This window comes from Pogona vitticeps, chromosome 2 (assembly GCF_051106095.1).
Source record: "Pogona vitticeps strain Pit_001003342236 chromosome 2, PviZW2.1, whole genome shotgun sequence".
Taxonomy (NCBI): Eukaryota; Metazoa; Chordata; class Lepidosauria; order Squamata; family Agamidae; genus Pogona; species Pogona vitticeps.
Window position 1 is genome coordinate 247,196,401 of NC_135784.1, and position 13,849 is coordinate 247,210,249.

The window sequence follows — 13,849 nt, forward strand, 5'->3', positions numbered from 1 at the left end:
AGTGATCATAAGCATGCATGTATTCATGATTATAAAGGAGATCATTGATGCCACCTTACCAACCAATATCTTTTGCAGTTATCAACTTTTGAAGGAAGGAAGGAAGGAAGGAAGGAAGGAAGGAAGGAAGGAAGGAAGGAAGGAAGGAAGGAAGGAAGGAAGGAAGGAAGGAAGGAAGGAAGGAAGGAAGGAAGGAAGGAAGGAAGGAAGGAAGGAAGGAAGGAAGTCAAGCAAGAGCTGTAGTCCAGGGTACATTTCATTGCTAATAACCTTATTACCTTACATATTTGAATAAATAATTAAATGTTTCAAATGCTTACCTAAAAAAAAGAAGGAAAAATACCTTTCAGATACTATCATAGTAGAAATAGGTGATTGGCATTACTGTAACATGCTTGTATCCCGATCTTTGTACAAATAATCATAGACCTATTTAAATTGATGGAATTTAATTTAATTATGACTTAGGCTGTGATTACACTGGCAAATAGTACAGGATTTGCTGCAGAAGTAGAATGCTGTAGATGAACGCAAACTTTTAAAAACTGATCACATGATGGAAAAGCCAATGAGAATCAGCACAGCCTGTTTTGCTTCCGATGTGGAGTTTTTCCCCTCCTGCTAGCGGCTTCTGTTTTTTTCAAACTGGAATACTGTAATCCAAATGATGTTTTCCCCATGTGATTAGTTGTTTCATTCTCCAAAAGGACAGGGGGAATGACTGTAGGTGGTATTCTGGTGACGTACTAAACTGGGCATTATGTTTTGGATGTAAGAACATCCACCCTCCACAATCTTTCTCCCTGATTACCCCAAAGCTTGGTGTGGTTTTTTAAAAAGTTTCACACTTGATCATCTTATCATCACACTGATCCATCAGTTTAGCTCTCCTTCATCTCTGTCCAGACAGAAACAAAAATAAAAAAATCAATATGAAATAGAACAACTATGACCAACTCCACCAGACTACTATGTTTCCCTAGTATGTGTGTACGTGTTTGTACGTGATGGTGAACTTTGGAAAAATGTTCCTTTTCCTTGATTGCATGCAACACTTTAAACAGCCCACTGGCTTTACAATGAACCACAAAAGGAGAGTGGGATCCAAGGAAGATGGGCTGAGGGCTGTGGCATGGATCGAATTACATCAGATTGAGCAGCCACTGTGGATGCTGGTGCTGAAACAATCCATGGTCTTGGTGTGATCACTTAATCCGAACAGAAGTGCAACATAGGCTGCAAATCAAGTCTCAGCAAAGCCAGGTACATGCTTTTAAAGGAAATGGCTGAATATCTGAAAGTGAGGAATCAAACTTGTGACCTTTGCTTCTGCAACCAGATAGCCAACTTATGTATACCAAAAAGGTTCCCTGCAGAAGACCTGTGAGTGGTAAGAACAGTGTTGGAGGGGGTAAAACTACTATAGATGTTTTCAATCTCTAGGCATGAGGCATTAGTATTTCCATATTTCAATAGGTTCAAGTTGTTGGTTTTGAAATAAAAAGCCTTAAAGAGTTTGGGACCCTTCCACTTGTCTGAACATCTCCTGCCGAGGTCGATTTTCCATCTGTCCAGCTCCCCACAGACCTTGTGCCTGTCCATATTAATACATTGAGAGGCCTGGAAAACAATGATCCTCCTCTGCTGTGGCACCTTCTTTGTGGAATGAACTATCACAGGAGCTTTGCCAGGCAGTTAAAAAGCAGTTAAAAACAGGGCTGTTAAAGGAGGGTTTTGGGGAACCTCTCGCTAACTCATGGTTAGTGGAGGAGAAAGAAGAGATATGCTATACGCCGATTAATAAGTTTTTTGTTGCCTGTCCTGCCCATTTTTTGGAGAACAGGATTAACATATTATAAATTTGTTTTATATAAATTGTGCTTATTCCTGTTGTACACAGCCCAGCATAGCAATTTGCTAGATAGACGGTATATAAATTGAACAGACAGATAGACAAATTCATGGACTTCAGTCCCCAGAATTCAACAGGAATATCCTCAGCCAGAATTCTGAGGGCTTTAGTGAAGAAATTAAAATCTTCACAGGCATTTTCAGTTAAACTTGGTGAATGTAGGCTCTGGCAGCCATTATCTACGTGTGAGGAAGAAAGAAAAAGTGGCTTGAAAGAGTTAATCTCTATGGAGGCTGCAAGGAATTAAAAGACTGGTAGTCTCTCTGCCTATTAACCTCTGTAATAGGGTGCAGCAGTCACCTAATTTCTTGCAGTATAGCTTCTGCCAGTCATTTTTTTTTCTTTCTTCCTCATATGCAGCTAATGGCTGCTGGAATCATCCTTCTTCATTTGAGTTTAACTGAAAATTGAAACCCCAAGAATTCTTGTTCAGGGAATTTTTTACTGAATTCTAAGGGTTAAAATCCAACAAATAAGGAAGCCCCATGCCTATGAATCTCCCTCCTCATGCGTTTATTGTAGGCATAACTGGAACATCTGAATGGGTAGTCTATGTTTGAGGACTGTTTTCCATATTCCAAAGACAGTTAGAGAAGGAAGTCATACCAGTGCAAGAGTTTTGTGTTTGCCAGTTAAAAAAACTGCTCTCTCAGCTATGCTGTTCTCTTTACTGAGTAGCATGTTTGGACATAATTACATTACAACATTAAATAACATAAGATAAATTGTTCTGCTCATATAACAATAAAGAGCAATAGGAAGACAAAGGATTCAAGAATACAGTAGTCTGAAATGATAAAACATATAACGGTGATATTATATAAGATTTGTTACACTAGAGCAGATAATGTGACAGATAATGTGACAGGGATGGAAACACCTGACAAGCAGAATCAAAGTTTAAAAGATTCACAATTAGACTTTCCTGACTTTTTAACAACTCTAGAGTTCTGTGACTTTTCATAAAATTGTTAGCCATGTTTATAAATGAATCCCAGAAGATCTGGCGGGTGAAACCATCATAGCTTGCTTTACATGCAAAATTAAAAATGTGTGTTCATTTCATTTTTGGCAATTTAAAAAAAAAAACCTATCGTCAGAGTTTTGCTATCATTTACAGCTAGCATTGCCACCTCCTGGTTCAGAGAGAATACTAATTCCAGGGAGTTCCTCTGCAGATCTGGTTTCTCCAGCTCTGGGGTGAGAGTCTGTTCTCCACAGCAAGTGTGGGAGGATGTTAAGTATCTATAGCCACATAAATTGAGCAATGAAGATGGAAACAGCCAGATCGGATCAATATCTTTCCATGCCAGAGTTCTTAGACAGACCTACCTTGTCCACCTCAAAACGAAATTGTTTTGTGTTTTATTGTGATACCTATATAGTCCTCTCCTTTTTTCACTTTGCCATTCTCCGTTCCAAATTCTGCTTAATACTAATGTTTAACTGCCAGGCTGCATGTCTGTCCATCTAACCACCAGCATTAGGTAAAGGAGGCATGAAAACAGAAAATCATAAGCAACATCATTCTGAGTCCAAGGCCTATCATTCACATAATAAACATGTAGGTAACAGAGGCCCTTCTCTTGGTCCCACTGCCTTCACAGGCATGTCTGGCAGCCTTCTCTGTGGCTGCTCCCAGGTTGTGGAATGCCCTTCCTTCCTTGGGAGGCTAGGCTGGCTGGCCCTCTCCCTTGGTCGCCTTCCGGCAACATAGGAAGGCAATCAGACAGGCTTTTAACAATGGTAAATTCAAAATCTCATGCCTTGGTCACTATTATTATTTTATGTATGTGTTTTAAAGGTTTTTAAAACCATTTTAAGTAATTGTTTTAACACTGTTATCTTCTTTACTTGCTTGTAACATTATAATATAACATTATAATTGCCCACCAAGCAGAACAGTTAAGACTCGGACCACACGTTTTCTCAATAGTTTTTATCCCAGAGCTATAATTGCAATTAATAATGAGCTTAAAGACCACCAGTAGTGAATAATTAGTTGGACTGTGTTACTTGGCCTGCGATGTAGATGTTTGTATTTTTAGTGGGGGACTTTTAGTGGGTGGGGAGTGTTTGGGGAATTTTATGTGTGTGCATGTGTCTGGTCTCTGGGTGTCTGTGAATTTCGTTGTATGTGTATATACTTACAATGACAATAAATTATTATTATTATTATTATTATTATTATTATTATTATTATTATTATTATTATTATTATTATTATTTATTGTGGCATGTTTTTAATAATTGAGTCACGTAGGTGGGAGAAGGGAGGCATACAAAATAAATAAATAAATAAATAAATAAATAAATAAATAAATAAATAAATAAATAAATAAATAAATAAATAAATAAATGGTCAAGAGTGGTATACCAGTCTCATACTCCATGTAACTATAACCACACTAAAACATCCAAGGTCTTTTTGTGGCTATGCTCACTGACTCACTGTGAGCACAGTAACAAGAAAGGTCCATGTTCACCGGCATCATTTCACCAGCAGAATGGCATCATTTCACCCCACAGCCCCTCAAACATTTAAATATGCTCTGAAGTGTGAAGGAGCCATTTAACACAGATCTGGGGAGGCAAGGAAAAGAGGAAGGGGAAACCTCGTTGTGTAATATGATACTGGATGTTGCCCTTTTCTCATGCTGGCCCAAATCCTGTTGCTTAGCATAATAAATCACACTAGGGTAGGCCCATTGTACCAATTCTACCATGCTAAAGTGAGTTGCAATAGAATCAGTAGAACATATGGAGATTTGATTCACCGTGGCCCTACTCTAGTGCCATTTACTATGCTAAGCAACAGGTTTTTTGGTCAATATGTCCCTCTCCCAGCTCCCAGCCCTAGAAAACACATTTGTCACCATGGAAAAGATAGCTTATATATTCGTAAGAGATATCCTCCTCTGAAAAACTGAATGGGATAGTCTTTCAGTAGAAAAATATCAGAACACCAGGAAAATTCTAGCTGAGGAGCAGGGTTTTTCCTTAAAAAAATAACATTGATACATTTAAATCTACTTTCCTTAGGGAGAGTGTCCATTTTGATCCATGCAATTAGATTTCTTCTTTATGCATTCTGCCATGCAATGAAGAGAAATGCCAAATTCCTGTTTCCACACCTTTCCCCCACCTGTTGTCTTAGCATTCATTAAATGGACCTCATTTATAACTGCAGGCACGGTTACACTATTGAAATAAATCATATGATGGATTGGGATTTGAAGTCTATTTAAAGTCATGTAGCTTCACATAGCTTCTGAGTCCATCCATGTGTCCTCTCGGGACAACTTTTAATCCATTTTAAGGTGTATTGTATATAAGTTGAGGAGGCTACACAAGCTTTTAAAATTGCTGCATTTGAGTTTCTGACCTTTGTTTGTCTGCCCTCACGCTGATACTGTATGTGTGCTAGCACGTGTGGAGTTTGTCAAGTAACAGGTTTTGGGCTTCAGGGAAACCTTACAGTCCTATCTGTTAGTTTTCTTAGAAGAAAACTGTAATACCGAACTAGTGCTATCCCAGTTTGAAAGAAATAAAAAACAAACAAATTTTTAAAATAACCCCAGTGGTAGCAGCAGCAGGTGGCTATAAGAAGCAGACAATGTGAGGGTGGGCAGATGTCACAAAATGTTACATCCCTCACACCCTCAAACTGGCTGCCTTTCACAAATATTGCCTGCTGCTACCGCAGGCATTATTTTTAATATTTGGTTTTCTTTATTTCTTTCAAATTGGGATAGTGCTAGTTCAGTATTACAGATAGAAGGGTTGTCAAGGAGTGGATGCCAGGGTCATAGGTTCAGGCTGCAAGGACTCCTGGCAGTCTGATCTGTTTTATATTTTTTTTATATATATAACAAATCAGACTGCCAGGAGTCCTTGCAGCCTGAACCTATGATCCTGGCATCCACTCCTTGACAACCCTCCACAGACACCATTTACTCTGGCATGAGCAACTACATATGCCAAATTATTCAAAATAAATTGTATCCATGACTGAGTCATGTATCCTTGAGGCTGTTTAACATAACTCGCTTTCTGACCAAAAAAAATGTTGGGGTTATATTTTACAAAGAGCATTTCTGCTCAGTAAAGTTACAAGAGGGAAAGACAGGCAGGTGAGATTGAGGAGTTGATTGACCTTGAGAAACGCTGAATGCCTCTGAGTAAGATCAGTATAAAGGCGGCAATGGCAGCAGCAAAGCATGTGTGCTACATGTGTGTGTGTGTGTACATGTGTGAGTGAACCATGAGCAGCAGAAGAAGCAGACCAGCAGGAGAGAGAAGGAAGGAAGGAAGGAAGGAAGGAAGGAAGCTAGCTAGCTAGCTGCAGAACAAAGCAACAGAATGAAAATATACTGCCAGGTGAAGTGAGAGGAGTCTGCGTGGATATTTCCTCATGGGTGAGCGAAAACAGAAAATAAAACTGTTAAAAGGATTGATGAGCCCTGAAATTACAGAGGATGCAAGCGACTAATTTAAAAGCAAATAATAAGCAATGAAAAGCTGTTATACTGTATCTTTTGGACTATTAATATTTAAATCACATGAATTAAATGTGAATCATGCTTTTGTAAAATAAATACAGTAACTTTAACTTTATTCAACTTAAGTTTCTGCCATTGTGCACTCTGCTATATGCAAAGGGGACTACAAACCCCATCAAAAACACTCTTCCTCGACAAAAAAAGGCATGCTCAACTGTACGTCATGTAAACAGATATTTAAAATTGATTTCAGGCATGCTAAACCCAATACAAACCTAAGAGGTTATTTTGACACTTAACCGCACCCCAGGAGAGCCAGACTCAGAATTCAAACAAAAGGACATCCAGTGCAGTTGCCCAATGCCATTTAGCTTCCCATGTCACATATTAGAAAAGAACAGTACCTTTGGTTTGGCACGATAGCCATGTCTTTCATCTAATACTGTATCATCTAAAATATCAGTTCCACTGGTAAGATCTATTTCCAATACAAAAGTGACATATTCAGTAATAGTGACAATACCCTGGAAGAAAAAGAACCTAATTGTCATTTAATTATTTGCCATTTTAAGTATGATGACATGCTTACTTCTAACTTGTCAATTTGTTGATACCGGGCCCTGTAATTTCCATATAATTATATAGGATCTATACTTTGCTACACAAGATGCTTTGAAGACAAGAAGATTCATTATCTACACATTGTATAAAAAGAGGTGTAATACATACTACTCCTGAAGAATGTATCAGAATTGCTTTCCATAATGGAAGCAATTTTCCCACCACACGGTTTTTGGAAATTGATACAGTGCACGTGTCCAATGACATTAAAAAGATTCTGAACCTCAGATTCTCTGGAGCCTGAATGAACACCTGCTACAAATATAACAGCAGGGAACAAAACCAATAGTTTTCAGGTGAAAGTTGATGCTACAGACTAGAGGAAGGCATAAGTCCATCAGCAACAAGCAAGAGATAAGCATGATGTGAACTTACAAATAACCTCTTGTTTGGCACTTCCAGACTTCTGGGTAGGACCCAAGTTTTTCCCCACCAGACATGGGAAAATACAGAAATAATAATCATGAGCAGAAGGAAATGCTGCTTGTTTTCAGCTCCCAGCCCTGTATGGACAAAATGGCCTGCTAATTAATCATATTACTGCAGGCTCATCCACCTCACCCCAACTTCTACATATAAATCAGAATCTCTGAACAGTGTTTACATGAAAGTGTATTATAATCAGATGTTCTTAACAATGCATATCACTCAGATAGCCCACCAAGCAGAAGCTTTGTCACCTTGGCCTTATTTTATCAAATGAAAAGGGAGATATAAATAAAATGAACTTAAAATGAATGAACAGAATACAATACACATTTTGTATGTGCCAAGCGTCGGAGGTTCCAACCTTTTCTCCTCCACAACCTCATTGCGTATCTACACCACTAGTGTTGCTGGCTTGATTTTCCACAGGGGTTGCTATATGTTTTGTTATAATTTGGTCTACCATCCAAACGAACAATGCAACATAATATTACACCTAATCCTCTCAGTGGAAAGAAAAAAATCTGAGTTAATGTTGCAGTAGAATGTGGCCAGCCTGATTTCTCTTGAACGTTGGATGTCTTCATGGGAATCTATGAAGAGTCCTAAAATCCAGATTTTTCAGGTATTTCTTTACTGCTGCAGTCACTTTAGTGTTTAAGAATATATGTGCCTGAGAAATCATACTAATGAAAAATTGACTTATTTCCTGAAGAGCCATCACAAAGCAAACCAAAGAAACACTCCTGCCATGGCAGTGGGAACTTCCTCTGTTGTGTTATCTGTAAACTACAATTGAACTCTAAAATGCCTTCAGGCAAACTTCACTAATGATACACAGTCTAATTCATTGCTTGACATGCTGCAGGTTCTGGACCAGCTTTCCCTAACTTAGTACCTTCACATTAGAAAGACTATAACTCTCATCAAGCCAAACCAGCATGGCTGTATTAGCTGAGGATGATAGGAGTTGCCATCCAAGGCATCTGGAGGACATCAAGTTGGAGAAGGCAGCTCTAAGGAACTATGTAGCCTAGTTATACGTCTGCCAGAATATTTGATATTTCCTTTTGTTGCTTCTGTCTACTGTTTTAAATGGCTTGATCCATGTGATCATTCAAGAGGGATTTACCTCAAGCTATGATGTGGAGGTCAAGAGGTTGTAGGAGGGTTATGGTTATAGCTCTGCAGCAGATGTTATTTCCAAAGAATGTTCATAAAACCACCAACTGTATTACATCAATATTATTAAATCCTATGGAGATTTTCCCAAACACAGCTAAGCAGTTTTCCTCAAACATCTTATCTGTTTCTGTCATTGCACAAATCCGCCAACTATTTCAAACACTTCAGGGCTTGCTGAAATGTTAAATTGCTTAATAATATACTGAAGTGGGATTTACTGTGTAACAAAATGCCCGATTATCAATGTGGCTCTGAGATAACCACAAAAAAAAATATATCCTGAATTCTACATCTCCTCAAGTCATGCCTCTATTTTTTAATCAATGACATCAGTCAGCTTGTCTTCTTCAACAAGTTACTATTTTCCACTGTTTTCATAGCCACAGACTCAGAGGTGGGATTCAGCAGGTTCGCACCTATTCTATAGAACCGCTTCCTAAATGTACTATTGGTTCTTAGAACCGTTTGTTGGCCTGAGATGAATGAAGGAGGAGGGGCCAGGTGACCAGCGATGAGTGAGGGGGAGGGGCACAATTAACTGCCTCCCTTCCCACTCCACACTGACCCGTCTGAGGTGGGATATGGGTGAGAGAGATAAAGCCCTGGAAAGAGCAGAGGTGTCACTGGGGGAAAAGGGGGGAGGATGAGTCCTTGATGTCACTGGGGGAAAGCCCATGGCCTCGAGGCAGAGGGGTGTGTGTGATTGACAAGGCATGAGGGGAGGACACAGAGGGAAAAGTTTTGGGGTGAGACCACTTCAATCAAACAAACAACCGTCCTCGTTTTACTATGATTTTTTTCAAGTTAAAGGTACCACATAAGACTGTTGCTCTGCCTAGAAACAGTTTTTTTTAAATCCCAGAGAATATCCAATGCATGAACCAGTGACAGTCTCACTGATCCACGCAAGCAAGGTATGCAATAGAAAAGTCACTCACACCACAAAGAGATGAAACCTCCAAGCCTCATTTAGAGTAACAAAGAACTCTTCCTCCTGCCCCAAAACTGACAATTTCGGGAGACAAATGGCACACATATGGCCCACTCTGTTAGAAGGAGGAAGACAGCTATCAGTATTTTAACACTAGTAAGACTTACTATTCTTGAAGGCCATATATCCAGGGCCAAGAAAGGAAAACACATAAACATATCAATAGATAAGGGGAATTGAAACTCTTCTTTCCAGACATTCAGACGCATCTTGACCACAGGTCAACATGGGGGGTGGGTGGGGGCCGGAGGGACTCCGAGGGGGAGGGACCATCATGAGAAGGCAGCATTCTCCAGAAAAGACATACATGAGAGCATACTAATCAAGCATTTGTTGATATTGGCTGTTGTGGGTTTTTCGGGCTCTTTGGCAGTGTTCTGGACCGATTGAGGTGGTGGGGTTGAGGTGGAGTGGCAACAGATTGAAAAGAGACCATACCTTCCAAGCCAGAAGGAAGCGGGAGGGGGGAGAAGAACTCCTCAACAGGTGTGCAAAGGCAGCCTCCAGGTAACAACAAGCAGGGCTATCAGTCATTTCAGGAGCAGGAAAGGGGATGGAAGCAATTTTTACTGGTGAGCTATAGGGTGAAATAGGAGGTAAAGGGAAGGAGAGATGTGTCAGTTCTCTGTCAAACCTGGTCATAAGCACCCACTGTGAGGTGTGTATTTGTGTGTGTGTGTTTGGCACATGCCCATGGTGAGGTTAACAGCAGCGGCATGCCCAAACAGATACACTTATCCAGATATCTTAATCATGTGAGAAGTAGTTGTGATGATAGGCAGTAGGGAGACCACTGTAGAAGAAACTCTCATCGGATCCCACTGTCCTGGACATTTATTTATTTATTTATTTATTTATTTATTTATTTATTTATTTATTTATTTATTTATTTATTTATTTATTTATTTATTTATTTGCCATTCGGGCATAGAACCTGTTGTTAATTTATTTGAATCCCACCACTGCACAGACTAAATGGTGACATATAAAAATGACTCACCAGTTATTCTTTATAAAACGTGATTCCCCAGTCAGCACTTGTTTAGGGCCTTGCTTGTGGCCCAGTGAAAATGGGCACTTTCTGCTTCCAGTCTGGGGAAGCTTTGTGAGCTTGGTGGCCAGCTCAGGGACTGAGAACTGGTCAATTGTGTGAGAGTCATCATAGACATCCTTCAGTCTCGAGAGACTATGGTAACATGCTCTATATGGAGGACCTGGAACAGCGTCTTGTATTTTGAAGCTGTACGCGAAGCTGGAGTGTCCTCTCCAGGGCACGAAGCCTGGGTAAAATAATATGGAGGATAGGCTGTTACCCAACCAGCAAATCCCAACTCTCCACATCACTGAAATAGTCCAATGGAAAGGCAAGAGCCAACGCAACTGGTTTCAGCGACGTTGCAGGAGTTGACAGAATGACACAAATTGCCTCTGGGACTCCGGCTCTGGATTTTGACTCGAGGTTAACTCCTGAAACCTTTTCCATCAGTGGATATAGCCACAAGGCAATGGAGGTTTGGAATTGGAGTTTTCCTTCTCCTAGATGGGCTACCTTCCAGGGCTGAATGAGTCCCACCTACCCGGCCTGTTCCCTCATGGCATGGATGGCGATGGCGGCGCCTCAGTGGGGGTTTGAAATCGGAGTTTTCCTTCCAGGGCATGTTCAAAAGTATTAAGGCTAGAATGAAGTAAATCAAGAAAGGACAAAAGAAACAAGATAAAAAGTAGGCTGCAGAAATCCAGCCAAGCAAGAATGAGCTATGAAGCCTTCCTGGTAAACCAGAAGAAGAAAGTATTCAGTCTAGTCCAATAGTTTCCAATTTTGGGTCCCCAGATGTTTTTCGACTCAAACTCCCCAAAGCCTTCACCATTATCTGTGCTGGCCAGGATTTCTGGGAGTTGTAGTCCATGAATGTCTGGGGACCCATGGTTGAGAAACCACTGGTGTAGTCCATCCATATGGTATTTTAGGAGCTCCCTGAATAGTCTTCCTTGAGACTCCATCCATCTTTTTTTTTTTTTTCAAAGAAAGTAGCTATATGTTTGTACTTGGTTATAATTCTGTAGTGATGTAAGAAGTAGGGTAAATCTTGTGTCACAATGTCTGTAAACTTTGTCATGGTCTCTGAGATGTAGCAGAGGGCAGTTGGCACATAGGAGCAGACCCTGGTGAGGAAGATGGGCATCCGGCCCTATGTGAGGCATGAGATCTCGCTGTATGGGGATCAGGAGGGGGGCCGACGGGGGATGACTGGCTCAGGAAGGCCACTATAGCACATGCTCAAGCACGTGCGTGCATGTGCACACACCAGGTACAGAAGGGTTCCCCCTAGTGGGCACATGCCAAGGTCTATACTCAGCTCTGGTCTCCATCCTTGGTTACCTGTCAAGAGGAGTAAACGGGTGCTTTGGTTGGCAGGTGGGCCACCCAATGCAGGGATCCACTCCTCATGTTGCACCAAGGATATTCTGCTGCAACCAGTTGAAGCTATGGCCCTTCACTTACCTATTGTCTTTTCTTTCAATAAAATCCTTAAATATTAAAAGTTGTGTGTTTATTGTGGGCAAGAATAACAGGGCATGTCCTCTTGCTTGGGTCCACAGTTGATTCTTTTGTTTGTTTGCTTGTTTTTCGGGGTGGTCACCAGCGGCTATCACAGTTTCTGGAAAATCCCAATGAATAACAATCTGAAAGGAGTATTTTTTAAGATTTTATTTGAAATAACAGGTAACCAGGCTGTGAACTTTCCTAAGGATTTGAACTTTCCACAATGAAATAACGTTTGAAATGCCTACGGGATTGTGCTGGTTTAGAGTCACATCAAACGTTATTTGCAAATTTTCTCAATGAAAGGGAAAATTAAAATGATAATTAGCTTCTGCTTCTTTACAAATTGTGTATCTGTGGGAGTCAGTCCGGCTTTAGTTATGATCCCATGAACTAAGCATTCCTGTTGATGACATCAGCCTTCAAAGGGAAACCAGAAAAGGGATGATTATCCCTTTTCATTCCAGAAGATTATTGTTTTCACTTTGTGGTATTGTAGAGTGGAATGCTGCTATTTCGTTACAAAATTCACCACTGGCCTTTATGTTAAGCCTCTCTTATCAGAAGAAGACAGAAGTATTCTATTCTCAGGATAGGATTGGTTTTTGCCACAGGCTACCACAAGCAAAATGCAAACAGAGATTCTCTGGACCCCGAATTAATTTTTCACCCAGTCTCAAATTCAGTGCTTTCTCTTCATCCAGCGTGCACATGCGCGCGCACACAAACACACACAGAGACACACTCTTACATGAAGAATGCACACTTCACTACAGAAACATCTCATCCTCTTGATTCAGCAATTTAATAGGAAGCAGTTTTTTACTGGGATTGGCGGCCTTAGCTTTGTGTTGGTTCCGATTCTTATTCAAGGAGCGGGTCCAAAGAGTGCAGCTTGGGGATGATGTATCATCCCCTTGGATCCTCACTTGTGGGGTTCCTCAGGTGTCATCAATATCCCCAATGCAGCATCTATGTGAAGCCACTGGGGGAGGTCATCAGGAGATTTGGAGTGAGGTGTCATCAGAAAGCTAATGATACCCAGCTCTACCTCTCCTTTAAGAGCTCTGTAGTGGATGCTGTCCAGACACTCGAGTGTTGTCTGGATTTGGTACTGGAATGAACCACGGCAAACAGGCTCAAACTGAACCCAGACAAGACAGAGGCCATGTTCCTGGGGGAGGAGGGGTCCAATGAAAAATTGGGGGGTTGTCCCTGGACAGGATGGTGCTGCCCCTCCCACTTAGGGACCAAGGTCGGAATTTGGGCATATTTCTGGACACGGATCTTTCTTGAGATGACCAGATTGCAGCTGTGTCCAGATTGGCCTTAAACCAGTTTGGGCTGATCTCCCCACTCCTATGTGGACAATGGCTTCTTCAGGACCCTGGTGCAAGCATTGGTCATTTCCTGGATTGACTACTGCAATGCTCTCTACATGAAGCTTCCCTTGAGGCTGGTCTGGAGACACCAGCAGGTCCAAAATGCAGTAGCCAGACAGGTGGTTGGGACAAGCAGATATGATCACATCATCCCAGTTCTGGCTCACCTCCCCGATCGGGTTCAAGGTTTTGACTTTCATGTACAAAGTGCTCCATGATTTGTGCCCATGTTACTTGTCAGATCATCTTGCTCCAATGTCAACTGCCTAATCTACCAGGCCATCA

General features: G+C 40.9%; 1 protein-coding gene across 4 annotated transcripts in view; it reads right to left on the reverse strand.

Moving 5' to 3' along the window:
* Positions 1–13,849, reverse strand: part of LOC144586986 (uncharacterized) — a 71,092-nt gene that overhangs the window by 43,483 nt on the left and 13,760 nt on the right. For 2 of the 4 annotated variants that reach the window (XM_078386213.1, XM_078386214.1), the window contains exons 1-2: positions 7,147–8,941; positions 6,819–6,892 (exon numbers count right to left, since the gene is read on the reverse strand). The exons of the other annotated variants lie outside the window; for them this stretch is intronic. In XM_078386213.1, coding sequence (XP_078242339.1) covers positions 6,819–6,892; positions 7,147–7,177 — 105 coding nt within the window. In that variant the 5' untranslated portion in view covers positions 7,178–8,941. Of the gene's footprint in view, positions 1–6,818; positions 6,893–7,146; positions 8,942–13,849 lie in introns of those variants that run through there. 4 annotated transcript variants of the gene reach the window in all.